Source organism: Artemia sp. Qi Xiang Cuo, chromosome 17 (assembly GCF_049724085.1).
Source record: "Artemia sp. Qi Xiang Cuo chromosome 17, ASM4972408v1, whole genome shotgun sequence".
In the NCBI taxonomy this organism is placed as follows: Eukaryota; Metazoa; Arthropoda; class Branchiopoda; order Anostraca; family Artemiidae; genus Artemia; species Artemia sp. Qi Xiang Cuo.
In genome coordinates this window covers 34,638,936-34,657,825 of record NC_142810.1, presented here as the reverse complement: position 1 = coordinate 34,657,825, position 18,890 = coordinate 34,638,936, and the positions used below count along the sequence as shown (strand labels likewise).

Below are 18,890 nucleotides of genomic sequence, written 5' to 3'. Positions count from 1 at the left end.
CTGAGAACTGTTCAAGAAGAAGTCAGAGAAATACGTAATTTTTTTGGACTTGAAGCACAGTACGTAAAGGGTAATGTGCCTACAAATGAAGATTTAATTCAAAACTGTGACCCTAAAACTCCACTTTTCAATTTTGAAGAGTATAAATGTTTTAAATTTAAAGGGGCTTGTCACCTTCCTGAAGACGAGGTTGGGTTCTTCGCACACTGAATACCGAATAGTCTCTGACCAAGACAAGTGCACACAGCACGCTAATAACTATTATATATGATTGAACTCTCGTTAGCGGATCTTTAACAGTGAACTTTAAGCATTAATTTTGTGCAAATATGTGTTTAAAAAAAATTCTTTTGAATATGTTTAAGCAATAGATATCATTAAGCTTAACCCACCTTGATTTTTTTAGAATAGTTCTAGCTCATAGGTAAATTCCTACTCTTATATATCCCGCCCATCAAGAGCTTGAGATTGGCGAAGGGGGTCTTTTTCTTCCAAAGTAGGAAACGAGCGAATTGAATTTTTTTTCGAAAGTCAGAGACATGCCATTTGTAATTTTTAGGGTTTCATCTATATTTCAGGAGAACTCACCGTCAATTCAAGGACATGTTTCAGAGAGCCTGTTACCAGGAGCAATCACTCTGCTAAATTTAAACTAACCTATAATGGATGAAAACATTGAAACAAGAACGTCTTTTTACTGCGATTGTAGCATCTGTAAAGGCTGCTATCATGATTCACCAGCTCTTATGAGTCTAATGCAGTCAATTTAGAACACATGGACAATGGAAAAGATATGGAGGATCTTAAAGAGATAAGAAGAAAAATATTGAATGAAAAAAAACAACTAGAATGGAGATAAACTCACTTTTAGATTGGTAAAGTAAGAAACTAGTGGAAGTAAGGATGCCCTTACCACCCCAAGAAAACTCAAAAGTACAGCAAAGGTTTTGGACAAGGAGGTACAGTATACTAGAAAGGGATCACGAACAGACAAATAAAAGATCAAGAAAAGCAGAGTGCCCCTGTAGGAATTCTTCAAATTCTTTGAGAAATGACAGAGAAGATTCATACACAAAGATAGGGCATACGAGAATTTATTGTCGTTTTGGAAGAACTCCAGTTTATCAATTTATTCCAAACCTCATTACTGATGGCTGTTACAAGAATGTTTCAGCTTAATACTAGCATTAAATTTTTGTCCCTGTAAATTCCGTTTTAGATTTCCATTACAAGGATTAAGGAGTAAAAAAACGAAACCGACTTTTTTAGTTGTGTGAGAAGCAAGAACATGGATTTTCAGAGACATAATATAAAACATATAGGTCATTATTTTTTCGTTAAAGGTAAACAGCATAATTTTTGTGGGCTAGTTAGTTTTTTACCAGCAGTATGAGAGTAAAATCAAAATGAATAATGCAAAAAAAAACAATCTTGTGAAGTCTTGGTACTTCAGATTTCTTTCAAAGCCAGGGACACATGAGCGTGAATAACAGGATTTTCAAATATTTCATTTGGTCACGTTCCTACTGCTACTATCCATTCATTTTCAGTAACAAATGACGACACGTTTTGACTATTTCAAGTGTTTAGAGTTAGAGATATCCCATTTACATATGAAAGGGGAATTTATCATGATTCAAACCTGAACGGAATTATTAACTGATTCGTATTAGGATCTGTAAGTGTCATTATTGCATTAAAAACGTTCCTTTACATCGCGTTGTTGTTTCCTTTAAATATTAGGGGCACTCTTTTTTAAGACAATGGAACGCATTTTTTTCTTTACGACATTCCATGGATAATTTTTGGAGTAATAAATTAAAGTGGTATGTGTTTGCAGGTCATTGTTTTTTGTTAAGGTAACCGAAATATTTTTTTGTGCTAGTTCGTTTGTCATCAGCAGTATGAGAGTCAATTCAAAATGAATAAAGCGAAAAAAAACAAAAAAATCTTGCATAGTCTCGCTACTTTGGATTTTTTCAAAGCCAGAGACAAAATTCATGAATATCAAGATGTTCAAATGTTTCATTCAGTTAAAATGAGAATCAGTTCAATATGAATAAAGTCGAAAAAAAAATAATAAAAAATCTTGTGAAGTCTTACTACTTTGGGTTTTGTTTTCAAAGCCAGAAACACACGAAAATGAACAACAAATATTTCAAATATTTCTTTCGGTGACATTCCTACTGCTGCCATGCGTTCATTTTCAGTCATAGATGACGATACGTTTTGACTATCTCAAGTGTTAAAATTTAGAGACATATGCAGTGGGAATTTATTAAGATTCAGACCTGAAGGGATCATTAACTGATTCATATTAGAAACTCTACTGCTGCCATCCATTCAATTTCAGTCATAGGTGAAGACATCTTTTGACGCGTGAAGCGCGAATTTATCATGATTCTGACCTGAAGGGCTTATGAACAGATTCATATTGAATCTCTTCTGATACCATCTATTCATTTAGTCTTAGAAGGTGATTTTGTGCTACCCCAAGTGGTTCCATCTATTCTGATAGTTAGATTCACTTATATTCACCTGGCGTGGCGGGCCACGTTAAGTGAACCTACATGAACCTAACTTGAATGCAGCTAGTTGCAAAAGGTAGGGTTGTAAGTTGGTTGCAGGTATTCGGGAGAAGGGGGAAAAATCAGTTTTGCTGCCATCTATAACTGTGTCAGAATAGATGGATGCACTTTGGGTAGGAAAAAATTTTCATCTAAGGCTAAATGAATAGATGGTAACAGTAGATATTCTAAAATGAATCTGTTAATAAGCCCTTCGGCTCTGAATCTTGATAAATTCACACTTCATATGTCTCTAACTCTAAACACTTTAGATAGTCGAAACGTGTCGTCATCTATGACTAAAAACGAATGGATGGCAGCAACATAGATTCCAATATGAATCAGTTAATAGTCCCTTCATGTCTGAATCTTAATAAATCCGAACTCCCTATGTCTCTCAATTTTTAACACTTGAAATAGTAAAAACGTGTCATCATCTATGACTGAAAATGAATGAACGGCAGCACTAAATATGTGACCGAATGATATATTTGAAAATTCTTTTATTCCCGCTCATGCATCTCAGGCCTTAAAAAAATCCGAAGCAGCAAGACTTTAAAACATTTGTTACATTTTTTTTCGCTTTATTCATTTTGAATTGATTCTCATTGTTACCGAAATAAATATTTGAGAATCCTGTTGTTCATGCTCATGTCTCTCTGGCTTTGATCAAAATACAAAGTAGGAAGACTTCGCTAATTTTTTTAATTTTTTTTTCGCTTTATTCATTTTGAATTCACTCTCATACTGCTCTTTACAAAAGAACTAGCACACAAAAAATATTCCTTTCACCTTTAACAAAATATAATTACCAGAAAACACATACCTTTTTCATTTCTTATTCTAAAAAATATCAATGGAATGTCGTTAAGAAATAAACTCGTTCTATTGTCTAAAAAGGGACTGCCTATAACAAATAAAGGAAACAGCAACGCGATGCGAAGGATTATTTTTATTGTAATAATGACACATACAGATTTTAATATGAATCGGTTAGTAATTATTTTAAGGTCTGAATCTTGATAAATTTTCATTTCATATGTCTCTAACTCTAAACACTTGAAATACAAAAACGTGTCGTCATCTATGAGTGAAAATGAATGGTTGGAAGCAGTAGGAACGTGACAGATTGAAATATTTAAAGATCCTGTTATTCACACTCATGTTTCTCTGGCTTTTAAAAAATAAATCCAAAGTAGCAAGACCTTACAAGATTAAAAATTTTTTCGCTTTATTCATTTTGAATTGACTCAGATACTGTTGGTAAAAAAAAAATATTAGCACACAAAAATATTCTGTTCACCTTTAACAAAAGAATAATGACCAGAATTTACATACCACTTTCATCTCTTATTTCAAAAATCTCAATGGAATTTCGTTAAGAAAAAAAAAACGTTCTATTTTCTGAAAAAAAGTGCCCCAAGCAAATAAAGGAATCAAGACCGTGATTTAAAGGAAAATTTTCATACTATGTCTATGAAAATCCCTGTTATTACATCTAACACCATTAAAAAAGTCAGTTTGATTTATTTACTCCTTAACCCTGCTGTAATGATCTAAGACAAAAATCTAATACAAAATTAACAGGGAAAAATATTTATTGCGAATATTAAGCAAACATATTCTCAATAAGACCCATCAGTAACAAGATTGGGCATAAATTGACAAACTGGAATTCTTCCAGAACGATAATAAATTTTGTATGTCCTATTTTTTTATAAATTTTGTATGCCCCAAGCAAATAAAGGAATCAAGACCGTGATGTAAAGGAAAATTTTTATACTATGTCTATGAAAATCCCTGTTATTACATCTAACACCATTAAAAAAGTCAGTTTCATTTATTTACTCCTTAACCCTGCTATAATGATCTAAGACAAAAATCTAATACAAAATTAACAGGGAAAAAATATTTATTGCGAATATTAAGCAAAAATATTCTCATTAAGACCCATCAGTAAGGAGATTGGGCAGAAATTGACAAACTGGAATTCTTCCAGAACGATAATAAATTTTGTATGCCCTATTTTTTATATGAATCTTTTCTGCCATGTCTCAAAGAATTTGCACAATTCCTGCAGGGGGACACTGCTTTTCTTGATCTTTTATTAGTCTGTCCTTGATCCCTTTCTTGTATGCTGTACCTCATTTTCCAAAACCCTTGTTGTGCTTTTGAGTTTTGTTTGGGTGGTAAGGGCATCCTCTCTTCCACTAGTTTATTACTTGACCAATCTAAAACTGATTTCATCTCCATTCTAGTTGATATTTCTTCATTCAATATTTTTCTTCTCATCTCTTCAATATTTTCCTTATCTTTTCCATTGTCCACGTGTTTTAAATTCAATGCATTAGACTAGTAAGAATTGGTGAAATCATGAAAACAGCCTTTACAGATGCTATAATCACAGTAAAAAGATATTTTCATTTCAAAATTTTCATCCATCTCAGCTTAGTTTGAAACTAGCAGAGCGATTGCTTCTTGTAACAAGCTCTCTGAAACATGTCTCTGAAGTAAAATTGGGTTCACCTTAAATATAGATAAAACCCTGAAAATTCCTACTGAAATGTCGCTGACTTTTGAAAAAAAAAAATTCTCGCGTTTCCTACTTTCGAAGAAAAAGATCTGGCTCACCAAACACCATAGATCCGGACACCTTTTAGGGGGGGATATACCTAGAGTAGGATTTTACCTATGAACTAGAACTATTCTAAAAAATAAAGAAGGGTCAAGCTTAATGATATTTATTGCTTAAATATATTCAAAAGGATTTTCTGGAAAAAACACATATTTACATAAAATTGATACTTAAAGTTCACCCTTAATCTTCCACAAACAAGGGTCCATTATATAGGATAGTTTTTACCGTGTCTTATGCACTTGTCACGATTAGGTAGGTCGCTCGGTATCCACAGTGCCAAAAACCCAACCTTGTATTCGGTACGGAGATAAGCCCCTTCCATTTTAGGACATTTAAACTCTTCTAAACTGAATATTAGAATCTTAGGGTCACAGTTTTGGATTAAAACTATATCTGTAGGAACATTACCCTTTAATTACAGTGCTGCAACTCCGAAAAAATTTTATATTTCTGTAACATCATCCTGAACAATTCCAAGTTATTAACCAATTTTATTATATGGTATAATCACTCGGTCATAGATTCCCAGTCTGTTCTTATGGCGTAATCTGGTACTCCACAAGCTTTTATCATACTCTAACTTATTATAGTTTATATTCCACTGTTAATAGTTAATTTTTTCGTGTTTCAAAGACAGTAACTAAAATGCTCATTCAAATATTACACCAAAAGCTGATTTTTCAAACCAATAAAATTCAGTATCATGCCGTCATCTTAGAAGCTATTGACGTAGTATTTAAGTAGAGAAGTACATTATCAAACTTTTTTTTACCCTTGCTCAAGGTTAAGAAGAATGGTTTTGTAATAGAGAGGGTGGTACTTCATTGATCCCAACAGAATCCAAATGCCTCAGGGTCAAATGATTGTGCGATTAATATTAAAGGTCAGAGAAATAGCATTTTGCAAGAGTTCATGACTCTAATAGTAAAACACAGGGGTTTTTTCTTATGGTTAGGGGGAGGAGTCGTAAAATCAACGAAATTTATCAACTACCTGAGTTTATTGTCGTCAAAAGATCTTTTGTTTAATTTTTTATACTAAGTAAGCAACAAAGAAATTCGGAATTTACCTACTATTAGGTTTTTTTGCACGTAAAAGTGTTTTTATTTAATTCTTTGATACTTAGGGACCAATTAAGAAAATCGGAATTTACCAAGTAGATGAGCTTATTGTACTATAAAAGTGCTTTTATTCCGTTTTTTGATATGCAGTCAAACTAAAACACTCAGAATTTATCAGCTAGCTGATTTTGTTGCAGTCAAAAGTGCTTTATTAATTTTTTTTGGTACTCAGCCAGAAACTAAAACACTAGGAGTTTATCAACTACCTGAAATTATTTTAGTCAAAAGTGCTTTTATTAAATTTTGATACTCAATAAGCAACTAAGACATTCAGAATTTACCTACTAGTTGAGTTTGTTGTACGTAAAAGTACTTTTATTTAATTTTCTGAAACTCAATCATCAATTAAAGGACTCTATTCTTAGGACTTTCCGACTTGGGGTTGTTTTGTGATTTTTTGCCGTTTTTGTGGGTTGTGTTGCGTCTAAAGCTTAATATTTGAGGGTAATGGCCCTTACAGATGCTACAGATGCAGTATAGATAGTTGTATTTTAATATTGTCATCCATCATATCTTAGTTTGAACTATCCGTGCGATTGCTTCTGGTAAAAAGTCTAGAAAGAAAAATCTTTTTCTTTGTGACATTTTTTAACTGTCAGACGTTTTTCTTCGTGGTTTTTTGTTCTTCGTGACGTTTTCAACTTCGTGACGCAGTGCTTCCTTTGTGCCTTTTTTTCTTCCAGACCGTTTTTTCTTAAATTCGAGACATTTTTTCTTCGTTATGCTTTTTTCGAGATGATTTTTTTAACTTCGAGACGCTTTTTCTTTGTGAAGTTTTTATATTTTGTGTTTTTCTTCGTGACATTTCTTTTTACTTCGAGATGTTGTTTTTTCTTCATGACATTTTTTTAAACTTCAAGATGTTTTTTTACTTCAAGACGTTTTTATTTCTGACGTTTTTGTTTTAATGTTAAGATTTTTTAATTTGGGACTTTTTTTTACTTCAAAACGTTCTTTTAATCGTGAATTTTTTTTTTTAATTCGAGACGTTTTATTTGTGGTGGTTTTTTCTTCGTGAAATTTTTTTGACGTTTTTTAATTTCAGGACGTTTTGTTTTAACTTCGAGACGTATTTTTTTCTTCGAGAAGTTTTTTACTTTGAGAAGTTTTTATTTCTTTGTGACGTTTTTGTTTTAACTTTGAGACTTTTTTCTTAGAAAGGTTTTTTACTTCGAGAGATGGTTTTTTTAACTTTGAGACGTTTTTTTCTTCGTGACGTTTTTTACTTCGAGAGGTCTTGTTGCAACTTCGAGATGTTTTTTCTTCGAGATATTTTTTTACTTCAAGACGTTTTTATTTCTTATCGAAGTTTTGGTTTAACTTGAGAACTTTAATTTGCTTCGAGACGTTTTTTAATTAGAGACATTTTTTTAATCGCGACGTTTTTAACTTCGAGATGTTGTTTTTTCTTTATGAATATTTTTTCCTTGAGATTTTTTTTTTAAATTGAGACATTTTTTTCTTTGTGACGTTTGTTTTTAACTTCGAGACGTTTTGTTTTAACTTCGTGACAAATTTCCATCGTGTTGTTTTTTAACTTGAAGACGTTATTTTCTTCGCTAAGTTTTTTTACTCCGGGAAATTCTAATTTTTTGTGACGTTTTTGTTTTAACTTTGAAACTATTTTTCCTTCGGAACTTTTTTACTCGGACTTTTTTTCCTTGTGACATTTTTTTTTAACTTGGAGACGTTGTTTTTTGTTTGTAACGTTTCTTTTCTTTGATTCGTTTTTCTTCGTGACGTTTTTTAACTTTGAGACGTTTTGTTTTAACTTTGAGACGTTTTTTTTTCTTCAAGATGTTTTTTTACTATGAGATGTTTTTATTTATTCGTAACGTTTTCGTTTTAACTTTGAGAAATTTTTGGCGAGAGATATTTTTACGTCAAGACGATTTTTTGACTTCGAGACGATTTTTTCTTTGAGATGTTTTTCTTCGCGATGTTTTCTTACTTCGAGACGTCTTTGTGACATTTTTGTTCTAACTTTGAAACTTTATTTTTACTTTGAGACGTTTTTTTCTACTTAGAATATTTTTCCTTGTGACTTTTTTTTAACTGGAAGACGTTGTTTTTACTTTGCAACGTTTTTTTCTTTTGAGAAATTTTCTTCGTTACGTTTTTTAACTTTGAGACGTTTTGTTTTAACTTCGAGACGTTTTTTCTTTGAAATGTTTTTTTACTACATGATATTTTTATTTCTTCTTGAATTTTTTGTTTTAACTTAGACTTTTTTCGGCAAGAGATGTTTTTTACTTTAAAACGGTTTTTTAACTTCAAGACTTTTTCTTCTTCGTGACGTTTTAAACTTCGATACGTTTTGTTTTAACTTCGAAACGTTTTCTTCTTCGAGATGTTTTTTTTACTTCGAGACGTTTTTATTTCTTCGCGACGTTTTGTTTTAACTTGAGAACTTTAACTTACTTCGAGACATTTTTTGTTTTTAGACGTTTTTTCATCGCGACGTTTTTTGACTTCGAGATGTTGTTTTTTCTTTTTGATGTTTTTCCCTTGAGATGTTGTTTTGAACTTCTTCAAGGTGTTTTTTTTTACTTCGAGATATTTTTTGTGACCTTTTTTATAGCTTCCAGACGTTTTTACTCTGAGACGTTTTTTCTTAAAGATATTTCTTACTTCGAATTACTTTTATTTCTTCGTGACTTTTTGTTTTAATTTTGGGACTTTTTTACTTCAAGACATTCTTTTTACTTCGAGACGTTTTTTCCTCGCGACGTTTTATTAACTTCGAGACGTTGTTTTCTCTTTGTGACGTTTTTTCTTCGAGACAATTTTTTCATGATGTTTTTATAGCTTCGAGACGTTTTGTTTTAAATTCGGGACATTTTTGTTGGTGACGTTTGTTTTCAACTTCGAGAAGTTTTGTTTCAATTTCGAAACGTTTTTTTTTCTTTGAGATTTTTTTTTAATTAGAGACGTTTTTATTTCTTCTTTACGTTTTTGTTTTAACTTTGAGAACTTTTTTTTCTTCAAGACTTTTTTATTACTTCAAGACGCTAATACTTCGAGACACTTTTTCCTTCGCGAACTTTTTTAACTTCGAGACGTGGTTTTCTCTTTGTGGCATTTTTTTTCTTTGAGATGTTGTTATTACCCTTGAGACGTTTTTTCTTCTGAAATTTTCTAACTTCGAGATGTTTTTTTAACTTCGGGACGTTTCTTTTTGGTGTTGTTTTTTTAACTTCGAAACGTTTTTGTTTTTAGTTTTAGACATTTTTCTTCCTGACAATTGTTTCTTCGAGAAGTAGTTTTTTAACTTCGAGACGTTGTTTTCTTCGTGACGTTTTTAACTTCGAGACTTTTTTCTTTTGTGATGGTTTTTAACTTCGAAACAATTTCTCTTCGTGAGTTTTTTTCTTCGAGACATTGTTTTTTAACTTCGAGACTATTTTTCTTAGTGATATTTTTTAACTTCGAGGCGTTGTTTTAACTTCAAGATGTTTTTTCTTTTTTAAGTTTCTTAAAAAATGGGGGACGAGGTAGGGGGCCAGCCCAATTCATTACGATACCGTGTCTATCCATTTCTTGTTCACAACCAGAAAAATATTTTCAGGAGAGATGAACCCTCTCGTACTCGTAATACGTATTCTACTAATAATTATATTAAAGCTTGGGTTCAAAAATAGTCCATGGACTTAATTCGAAAGTTTAATAATAACTTGTAGGGAGGGAAGTTTTTTAAATAAAAGATGATAAATGAAATAAAATTACCTGCAATTTGGTAACTAAAGGGATTGCAAATGTGTTTCTACAAAAAAAGAATTGTATGGAAAACAACCCCTTCTACTAAACATACGATAAAAATACAATTCAATGCCAGAGAAAGTGCTTGAAACCTATTGCTTAGATTGCATTTCTAAGAGCATATTAATATCATTGAGTTGTTGGTTCAGATGTCTAGTGCATCGTTCTTTTATCGTAGGAAATCTCAGGTCCCATGTTCGATTTCTGTACCAGACAAATAATTCATAAATTCACGGGTGTGGTGGAAAGTATTCATAGGATACTACATTTCACTTAATTCTTAATTTATAAGGTGACATGTGAGGGTTTCTGTCAATATATTTCAAAGAACAGTTTATTAGCATTTACTTGTTAGTTCAATTATCTAGAGATTCATTATTTAATTCATAGGAGTTCATACCCCTACTTCACTCAAGTATACAATCCTTGGAAAATGCTTTCATAACGTAATCTTTTTCACAATAGTATTAAGAAATGAAGACTGTCTTGTCTGGGCTGGTTCAGAGTTCATTGTTCCTCAAGAGATCCTTAGGAAACCGCCATTACCGAGTTTGTTCAGATCTTATTGGTCTTCAAGTACACTATTAGAATCACCTTGTCCGGTTCATTGACTCTCAAGAGCACCTTAGGGGTATATCATTGCGCGACTAACACTCAAGGTCAGAAAAATCAGTTACGCTAGAGTTCAGTGACTCCAAGAGTGCCTTAGGGATGTACCTTGATATAGTTCATTGGTCCTCAAGAGTGCCTTAGAGGATGGCCTCGATAAGCGAGTGGATACTCACTCTCTTTGAAAAGACCTAGAGCTCCACCCAAAGTATTATATAGATATATATTCTTTACGGGTAATATAACCCCCCAAAAGTCGTAGGGAGATATATGTAAGATATTACATTTGCCTATTATTTACGCATAGTATTTGTTATTGGAAATTATACAGACATTTTTCGGAGAATTTTGTGATTATGGTGGGATACCATACGGGGAATTTTCCATGGGTAGGAAATTTCCGGGGAGCAACTATCCAAGGGAAATTTTATACTGGGGGAATTTGACAGAATTCCTATACGGAATTCTTTTTATTTGTCTTACTTTATCTTTGCCAACTCAATTTTGCACAAGGAGATGTTACAGGGAAATTATCAAGGGGCTATAAAGCTTGGATTTCTGAGAAAAAATTTCACGGACGTTTTTTTCCAGAGTGATCGGGAAAAAGATTAGAAATTAAAGCCATTTCCAAATGAAAGTATGCTAAGAAGAATTTTTAGATTGAATCGTCCGCAAGAAATTTTACTGGGGCGATGTATTTTACGTGGGAGAATATTTCCATGGAGGAGTTTCCCGTAAGGGGAGGGAAGTTTTCATAGAGGGTGAGCTGGATTTACCGGCATTATTTGAAAAACGATTATAAAATAAATAAAAAAAAATCTTTTTAATTGAAAGTAAGCAACAACAATAAAACTCAAAACCAACAGAAATTATTTCGTATATGAAGGGGCTGCCCCCTTCCCTAAATACCTTGCTCATCAGGCTAAAGTTTGACACTTGGTCGCAATTGCTTAAGAACAACTCATGAAGCACAAGGGCCATTAAATTAGAATAGGAAGTTTTTTTAATGTTAAAGGCCTTAGCGTATATAGCCAGGTATTGAGGAGGAGGGTAACACTCTCATATACGGAATAATTTCTTTTCGATTTTGCTCCTTATTATCAGTTCAAAATTTTGTGTTTTTTATTTAATTACAATCAAGGCTATTGAAAATAATGAACATCACTTTTAAATCAGCTACAAATGGCAATTTTGTCTCACTAGATAGTTTTCTAGAAACCCATTTTTAAAATTCTTATTATTATGGATTGTTTTGAACCTTTTTAGGCCTTTAAGGGTTCAAAATAAAAGGTATCAAGTGATGTACTAACTTTCATCTTAGCTAAATTGTTTTGTCAGTCTCAAATTTACCCAGAAACATGTAGTTCTGGAGCAAATATTTCTTTTTTTTCCTTTTTGCCCTTGATTTTTCATTCTTATTCTTATTCTGGACTATTTCGCTGTAAAAAACCTCCTGTTTAGTGTCAAGAACTAATTTGATGATTAGGTGATATTCTTACCGCTGGGCTGACTTGAAACATAGTACTACTTGCTGACGCTCGGACAAAAAACGTCTTTTGTAGTGCAAATTGGTCTTTTGTTGCCTCTAGTGCCATTCGTCGATGCCGCTCACGTCGCTGCTTCTGAAGTGACAAAGCAGGTGGATTCATAGGTTTGTCTCGGCTGGCTATCAGCTTCCATCTACAAAAACTAATGGACTTAAAAAAAAATAAATAGAAAAAGCGGAAAAATTCTAGACCGATGGATCTACATTCAAAACCACATTTATAATAATTGTGTGCGAATTTGCTAGAGAGAAAAACTAGATAAACTAGATCCAACAATGCTGAAGCTTTTTTCAGCTCTGGAAAGATCTTCAATTACAAATTAAGGTGAATTATTGTTTTTCCAAGAATTTTTATGGGAGCCTTTGTTCCCAATTTGTTTATTTCACGTTTGTCTACAAACTGATGGATTTTAGCTCGTAAACACAAAATCATCAGCCTGACAATAAAAACCTCATATGTCTTGCTGAAAAAAAAAAAATTAGAAAGCATCTCCTAAGTGAATACTACAATTGTCTGGGAATATTATTGGCTGGCCATAAATATTGTATGGCTGGGATGCCATATGATATTTGCGACTTGTTTTGTCTAATCACGTAGTTTATACATCTAAAAATATAGGTTGATCAAATATAATGCCAATGTAAAATTATATATTTCTTTAAACCACATCTTCAAAGTGATATCCAGTAAATTATGAACGAAATTTTAAACATGCATTGCCGATAAATCCTTTTGATAACGTATATATTCATGTACTTCCCGAGAATTGCATCTTGATGCTCTTTGCCTTATAAGTAGTTGCAATAGAAGTAGCAGTTGGAGAAGTAGTGGCAGTAGTAATAGTAGTAGTAGTGGCAGGGCGTAAGGCGTAATAGTAGTAACTGTGGCAGGACGTAAGATCCAGATCTATGGATAACGGCCTCTGCAAAGGGCTGCCTCGACCTTTTCGGGGTACCTGCAAGACTGGGGACCTTGCGATCAACTCTATTCCCACTTGAGGAGTGGCACCCTTCGAGGAAATTATAGCCTAGTAAACGACACAGCATTCGCACGGGATTCTGACTAATGGACAAATCTTCTGGGCTTGGTATATTTTGATGGGCGTCTTCGGGCTGAAAAACTTCTTCCTAGCTAATTTATCTATTATGGGTTGCCTCCCCGTAGTAGCATAATATTTGTAGGCATGATAATATAATGAGTCGGAGGTAATAGGCTTGAGAATGTGTGTGTAGGATTTCAACCCTTGTTAATAGAAGAGCATCGCCAAATGCTGAAAACCATGTTGTGACCAAGATGGGCCCAGGATTGCACAAAGCCTCCATTCATGGAGGTCCCAGGGACTTTTTGCTGTCCAGTTCAAAGCCCGCTTAAGCGCTTCGGTGTAGACTTGAGAAGATATGTGATCCCCATCCTGCACTGGTATCCAGGATCATTGTTTTTCCTGAGGCAAAAATAATTTCAATAATTTAAAGAGCAGGAAAATTTTAACTTGGAATGTTACGAAATTAAAAAACTATTGTATCGACATTTTGACTGACGAATTCAGACGATTCCAACTGAATTTATTAGGAGTTTCAGAAATGCATATCCCAGGGGTAGGAAGCATGAATTTAGGTGATATAGAATTTGTTTATTCAGACAGGAAGGATGGGGACATAGAAAGGGATTAGGCCTCATGATGAATAAGGAAGTTGCTGAGTCTTGTTTAGGCTGGGGAGCTATAACTAATAGAATACTAATTGCTCATTTTATGACTAAAAAGTTCAGGGTATCAATTATAGTAGTATACTCCCCTGTGGAGCCGACTGACAGAGATACTAGGGACTCAGATGAATTTTACTTACAGTTACAGGAGCAAATAGACAAGGTCCCAGGTAAAAATATGATGTTACTACTGGGAGATTTTAACGCCCAGGTTGGTAGAAACAGGGATAGGTGGTATCCTAGCCTAGGTAAATTTGGTGTTGGAAAAGAAAACAGTAATGGATACAGACTTTTGAAATTTTGTAGGTATAATAATCTAGTTATAGCCAATATGGTGTTTGATCAGAAGTTGGCCCAAAAGTTGACATGGTATTCACGTTATAATAAGACGGCGAACCTCACTGATTATTTTAAAGTAAACCGAAAATTGGCACGATCAATACAGGATGTTATGGTATAACCGAGAGTTGTTATTGATGTTAAAAGTAAAAATTGCCATCTGGTAGTGTCTAGGGATAATTTAGAGCTGAAATTTCGAAAGGATAACTACCTGCCCGGGAAGTTATGATGTTGGTAGACTCAAGGATGAGAATTTGAGAGAAACTTTCCAGTAAAAGTTGAATACTAAACTTTAGAATTTAAAATTTGATAACGTGGAAGATGGTTTGAATAATTTTAAAAAAATAATTTGTGAAGTTGCTGAAGATGTATTAGGGAAGAAAGCTAGGACAGCAGCTAATAATATTAGTGAAAAATCTTTACGTTTAATAGATAACAGAAGGGGCTGGTACAAGAATTATCTGAGTGATAGATCATATGAAAACGAAAGGAATGAAAAACAGTGCAGAAAGCATTAAAATATGAACTGAAGGGGTGGGAAGTTCAGGTCATGGACAAAATTGCCAACAAACTTGTAGATGAAGCCATACGGCATAATAGTATAATATTGTACTGGTATGTTAATAAATTGAGAGGGAGTAGTCAATCCGGGCTTGTCCCAGTTAAACATCGGAATGGGGTCGCAAGTAGTGATAAGGAAAAAACTAAGGAGAGATGGGTCGAACATTTTGAGACCTTGCTAAACCGAGAAAGAGTAGCAGGAAAAAATATAGAAGAAAATAAAAAAGTTTGTGATACATTTGATGTGAAGGAAGATTTGTTTTGTGAGGAGGAATTAGCAACAGTACTAAAAGAATTAAAGAATAACAAGGCTCCAGATGCTGTTAGGGTGGTAAATGAGTATCTTAAATATGGTGGCTCTGAGGTTAGAAATAAGTTATTGAAGATAATGAATATGACTTTTGAAAAAGGGGAATTACTTAACGATTTTAGGAAAACCTTAATTAAGCCACTTTATAAGAAAGGTGATAAAAGTGAGTGTGGTAATTATTGAGGCATTAGTCTGGTCTCTGTAGGTAGTAAATTACTTAGTAATATGATACTTTTTAGACTGAGGGATGCCGTAGACAAAGTTTTAAGAGAAGAGCAGTGCGGTTTTAGAAAAGGTAGAGGATGTGTCGACAAATTTTCACTCTTAGGCTAATAATTGAGAAGTGCCTGAGTTTTCAAACACCTTTGGTCCTCAGTTTTATAGATTACGAGCAAGAGTTCGATTCTATTGATAGAAGAGCTTTAGTAAAGGTTTTATCCTTGTATGGTATACCAGACAAATATATTAAAGTGATTAGTGCTATGTACGAGATTAACACTGCTGCGGTTAAGGTAGAAAATGAGGTTAGCAGCTGGTTTTGTATCAAATCAGGAGTTATGCTGGGCTGTGTTCTATCCTCCTTTATATGGATTATTTTGATGGACTTTGTTTTAAGGAGCACAGGAAAGGCAATGGGAGACCACGGAATCAAATGGGGAGGAAAACATCTCCTGGACTTGGATTATGCTGATTATTTAAGCATTCTTGATGAAAGTGTGAGCAAAATGAATGAAGTTTTAGAGGTTTTGCGAGTTCAGGGTGCTAGAATTGGTTTGAAAATTAATGTCAGGAAGACTAAGTCACTAAGGCTTGGAATAAGTGAAGGTGAAAAGGTGACCTTGGGTAATGAAAAGATTGATCAGGTGGGCAGCTTCACTTACCTTGGTAGTATTATTAGTAAAGATGGTGGGAGCAGTGAGGATGTTAAAAGTAGAATAGCCAAGGCTCAGTGTGTTTTTTCAATGTTAAAAAAAAGTTTGGAAGACTAGGAATATATTATTAATAACCACGGTTAGAATATTAAAAGCCACATTGATGACAGTGGTCAAATATGGCTTTGAAGTATGGATAGCGGATGAAGATTTTCTAGATGTTTTCCAGAGAAATTGCTTAAGGATTGTTCTGGGTACCTGGCTGACTGACCGTATTTCAAACAATAGGCTATTCAAAAAATGTGGTTCAATACCGCTCTATATGGCTATAATGAAAGAACGCCTAAGGTGGCCAGGACACGTTTTGCAGATGAAGGATGACAGATTGCCGAATATTGTTCTTTTTGGCCAACCATTTAGAGTTGATCAAAAAGCAGGATACTCCCATATGGAATGGGAATACTCCGAAAAGAAAGATCTAAAGGAAATTGGAAATTCGTGGGCGGGCGTAAAAAGGGAGGCTTTGAATATATTGGGGTAGAGGAGGAGCATGCGTAGCTGTGTTGGCCTCATGCGGCTTGGTGCTGCGGTGAGTTGTTAGTAGTAGTAGTAGTAGTAGTAGTGGTAGCAGTAATAGTAGTAACAAATATGGCAGTGGTAGTAGTGTTAGTAGCAGCGTGCACGTACTGCCTTTTGGTCAATTGATCACCACTTGAGCATTCCCTGAAAGTTCCAACTTAATACCCAAATCCATTTTTGAGATACGTCCTTTTGGCAATCTGTATGCACGTAGTTTCTTTTGATTTAGTTAAAATTTCCCTTCAATATTCTCTCAAATTTTCACCTTCATACACTTTGCCATAATAATACTAGTGTCATAGTTGTAGTGTGACAGTAGGAGAAGTAGTAGCAGTAGTAGTCTTATATTAGTAGTAGTAGTAACAATAGCAACAGCAGCATTATTAACAGTAGTAGAATGTACATGAGGTCTTTTGGTCAGTTGTATATACCCTTCATGATAACCAGGAAGTTTCATATTGATACAGTAATTCGTTTAAAAATATTGCTAATATGGCCTTTTGACCCCGTTTTAATGCCCATTTAATCTTAATGTTGTTAGCCTTACAAGTAGTTGCAATTGAAAGAGTAGTTGGAGTAGTTTGGTTGCAATAGTAGTAGCAGTAGTAGTAGTAGTAGTAGTAGTAGTAGTAGTAATAGTAGTAGTAATAGTAATAGTAGTAGTTGTTGTAGTAGTAGAAGTAGTAGTAGTAGTAGTAGCAGTAATTATAGCAGTAGTAATAGTGTTATTATTAGTATGCATGTATTCCCTTCTGGTCAATTGATCTTCCCCTTGAAGGATCCTCTGAAAGTTTCAACTTAATACCCAAATCCATTCTTGAGATACGCCTTTTTGACAATTTGCATGCACACAATGTGTTTTGATTTAGTTCAAATTCCCCTTCAATATTCTTTCAAATAATCACGTTCATACGCGTAGCCTTAATAGTACTAGTATCGTAGTAGTAGCGGTAGTAGTAGGAGCAGTAACGACAGTTATAGTGCTGTTATAGTAGTAGTAGTAACAGTAGTAGTAGCAGCAGTATTGATAAAAGTAGTAGCAGGTATATGTTGTCTTTTGGTCAGTTAAACATCCCCTTCATGATGCCTCAGAAGCTTCACCTTGAAACGTCAATTCATTCCAAAAATATTGCTGATACGCCTGTATCAAACAGTTCATGGTAACGAACTTTAAGTAAAGAGCGACCCGGCTCAAGAGTAACGGAAACTCTAAAAAATATAAATTTTGATCTCAATAGATATATCATAAGAATTGGCTTATTACGTTGATTCCAAATATATAAGTTCGATTAAGTTTAGTCTTACCCATCAAAAGCTACGAGCCTGAGAAAATTTGTCAAATTTTCAGAAAATGTGGGAAAGACTCCCTAGAAGTTATATTCTAATGGAAATCACACCATCAGATTCAGTGTATCAAAGAACCCTACTGTAGAGGTTTCAAGCTCTTATCTGCAAAAATGTGGAAATTTATAATTTTTGCCAGACGGAAGATTACGGATGCGTGTTTATTTGTTTTTTTTCTTGCTTTTTGTTTTCCCCAGGGATGATCGTATTGACCCAGTGGGTCTAAAGCTTGGAGAGAGGGCTCATTCTAAAGGAAATGAATACTTCTAGCTCCTTTTTAAGTGACCCAAAAATTGGAGCGGGGGGACCCTATACCAAGTTTTTCCAAAATCGTCCGATCAAAATTTCGAGAAGGCTAGTTTGTTCAGCATAGCTCAAAGGCCTAATAGCTATGTGTTTGGAGATAACATGACCTCCCACAGCCCCTGGGGAAATATCTTTAAGTTATAAAATGTGCCCATTGTTTACGTATAGTATTTTTGGGGGGGAAGTATGCATACATTTTTCGGGTTTGGAAGGGAGGACAGATTTTCTGCTGCGGGGATTTTGCAAGAGGAGATTTTTCCACGGAGAGGAAGTTTACAGGGGGTGAACTTTTCAAGGGAAATTTTACACTGGGGGAATTTGCCAAAAATCCTATACGAAATTTCTTTATATGTCTTGCTTTCTCTTTACCGATTCAATTTTATGCGTGGAAAAACTTTTATTTTCCATGGCGATAAATAAAAGTTCAAATAGGGATAAAATTCTTTTAATAGACAGTGAAGATGATAACGGTGATAAAAATTCACAAAAATACCAGATATTTCGGCCACATATGCAGTGACCGTAATCAGTAGTAAAACTGGTATTTTTGTGAATATCTATCACTGTTATCATCGTCACTAGTAGTCAGGCATCAATAGATAGTGGTAGTGATTGCGTAATATGCCTTACCACG

At 34.0% G+C, this 18,890-nt stretch overlaps 1 protein-coding gene across 1 annotated transcript in view; it reads right to left on the bottom strand.

Moving 5' to 3' along the window:
- LOC148942136 (voltage-dependent T-type calcium channel subunit alpha-1H-like) overlaps positions 1-18,890 on the bottom strand; it is a 386,818-nt gene that overhangs the window by 353,670 nt on the left and 14,258 nt on the right. The window contains exon 2 of the mRNA XM_089103241.1: positions 12,194-12,391. Coding sequence (XP_088959367.1) covers positions 12,194-12,391 — 198 coding nt within the window. The remainder of the gene's footprint in view (positions 1-12,193; positions 12,392-18,890) is intronic.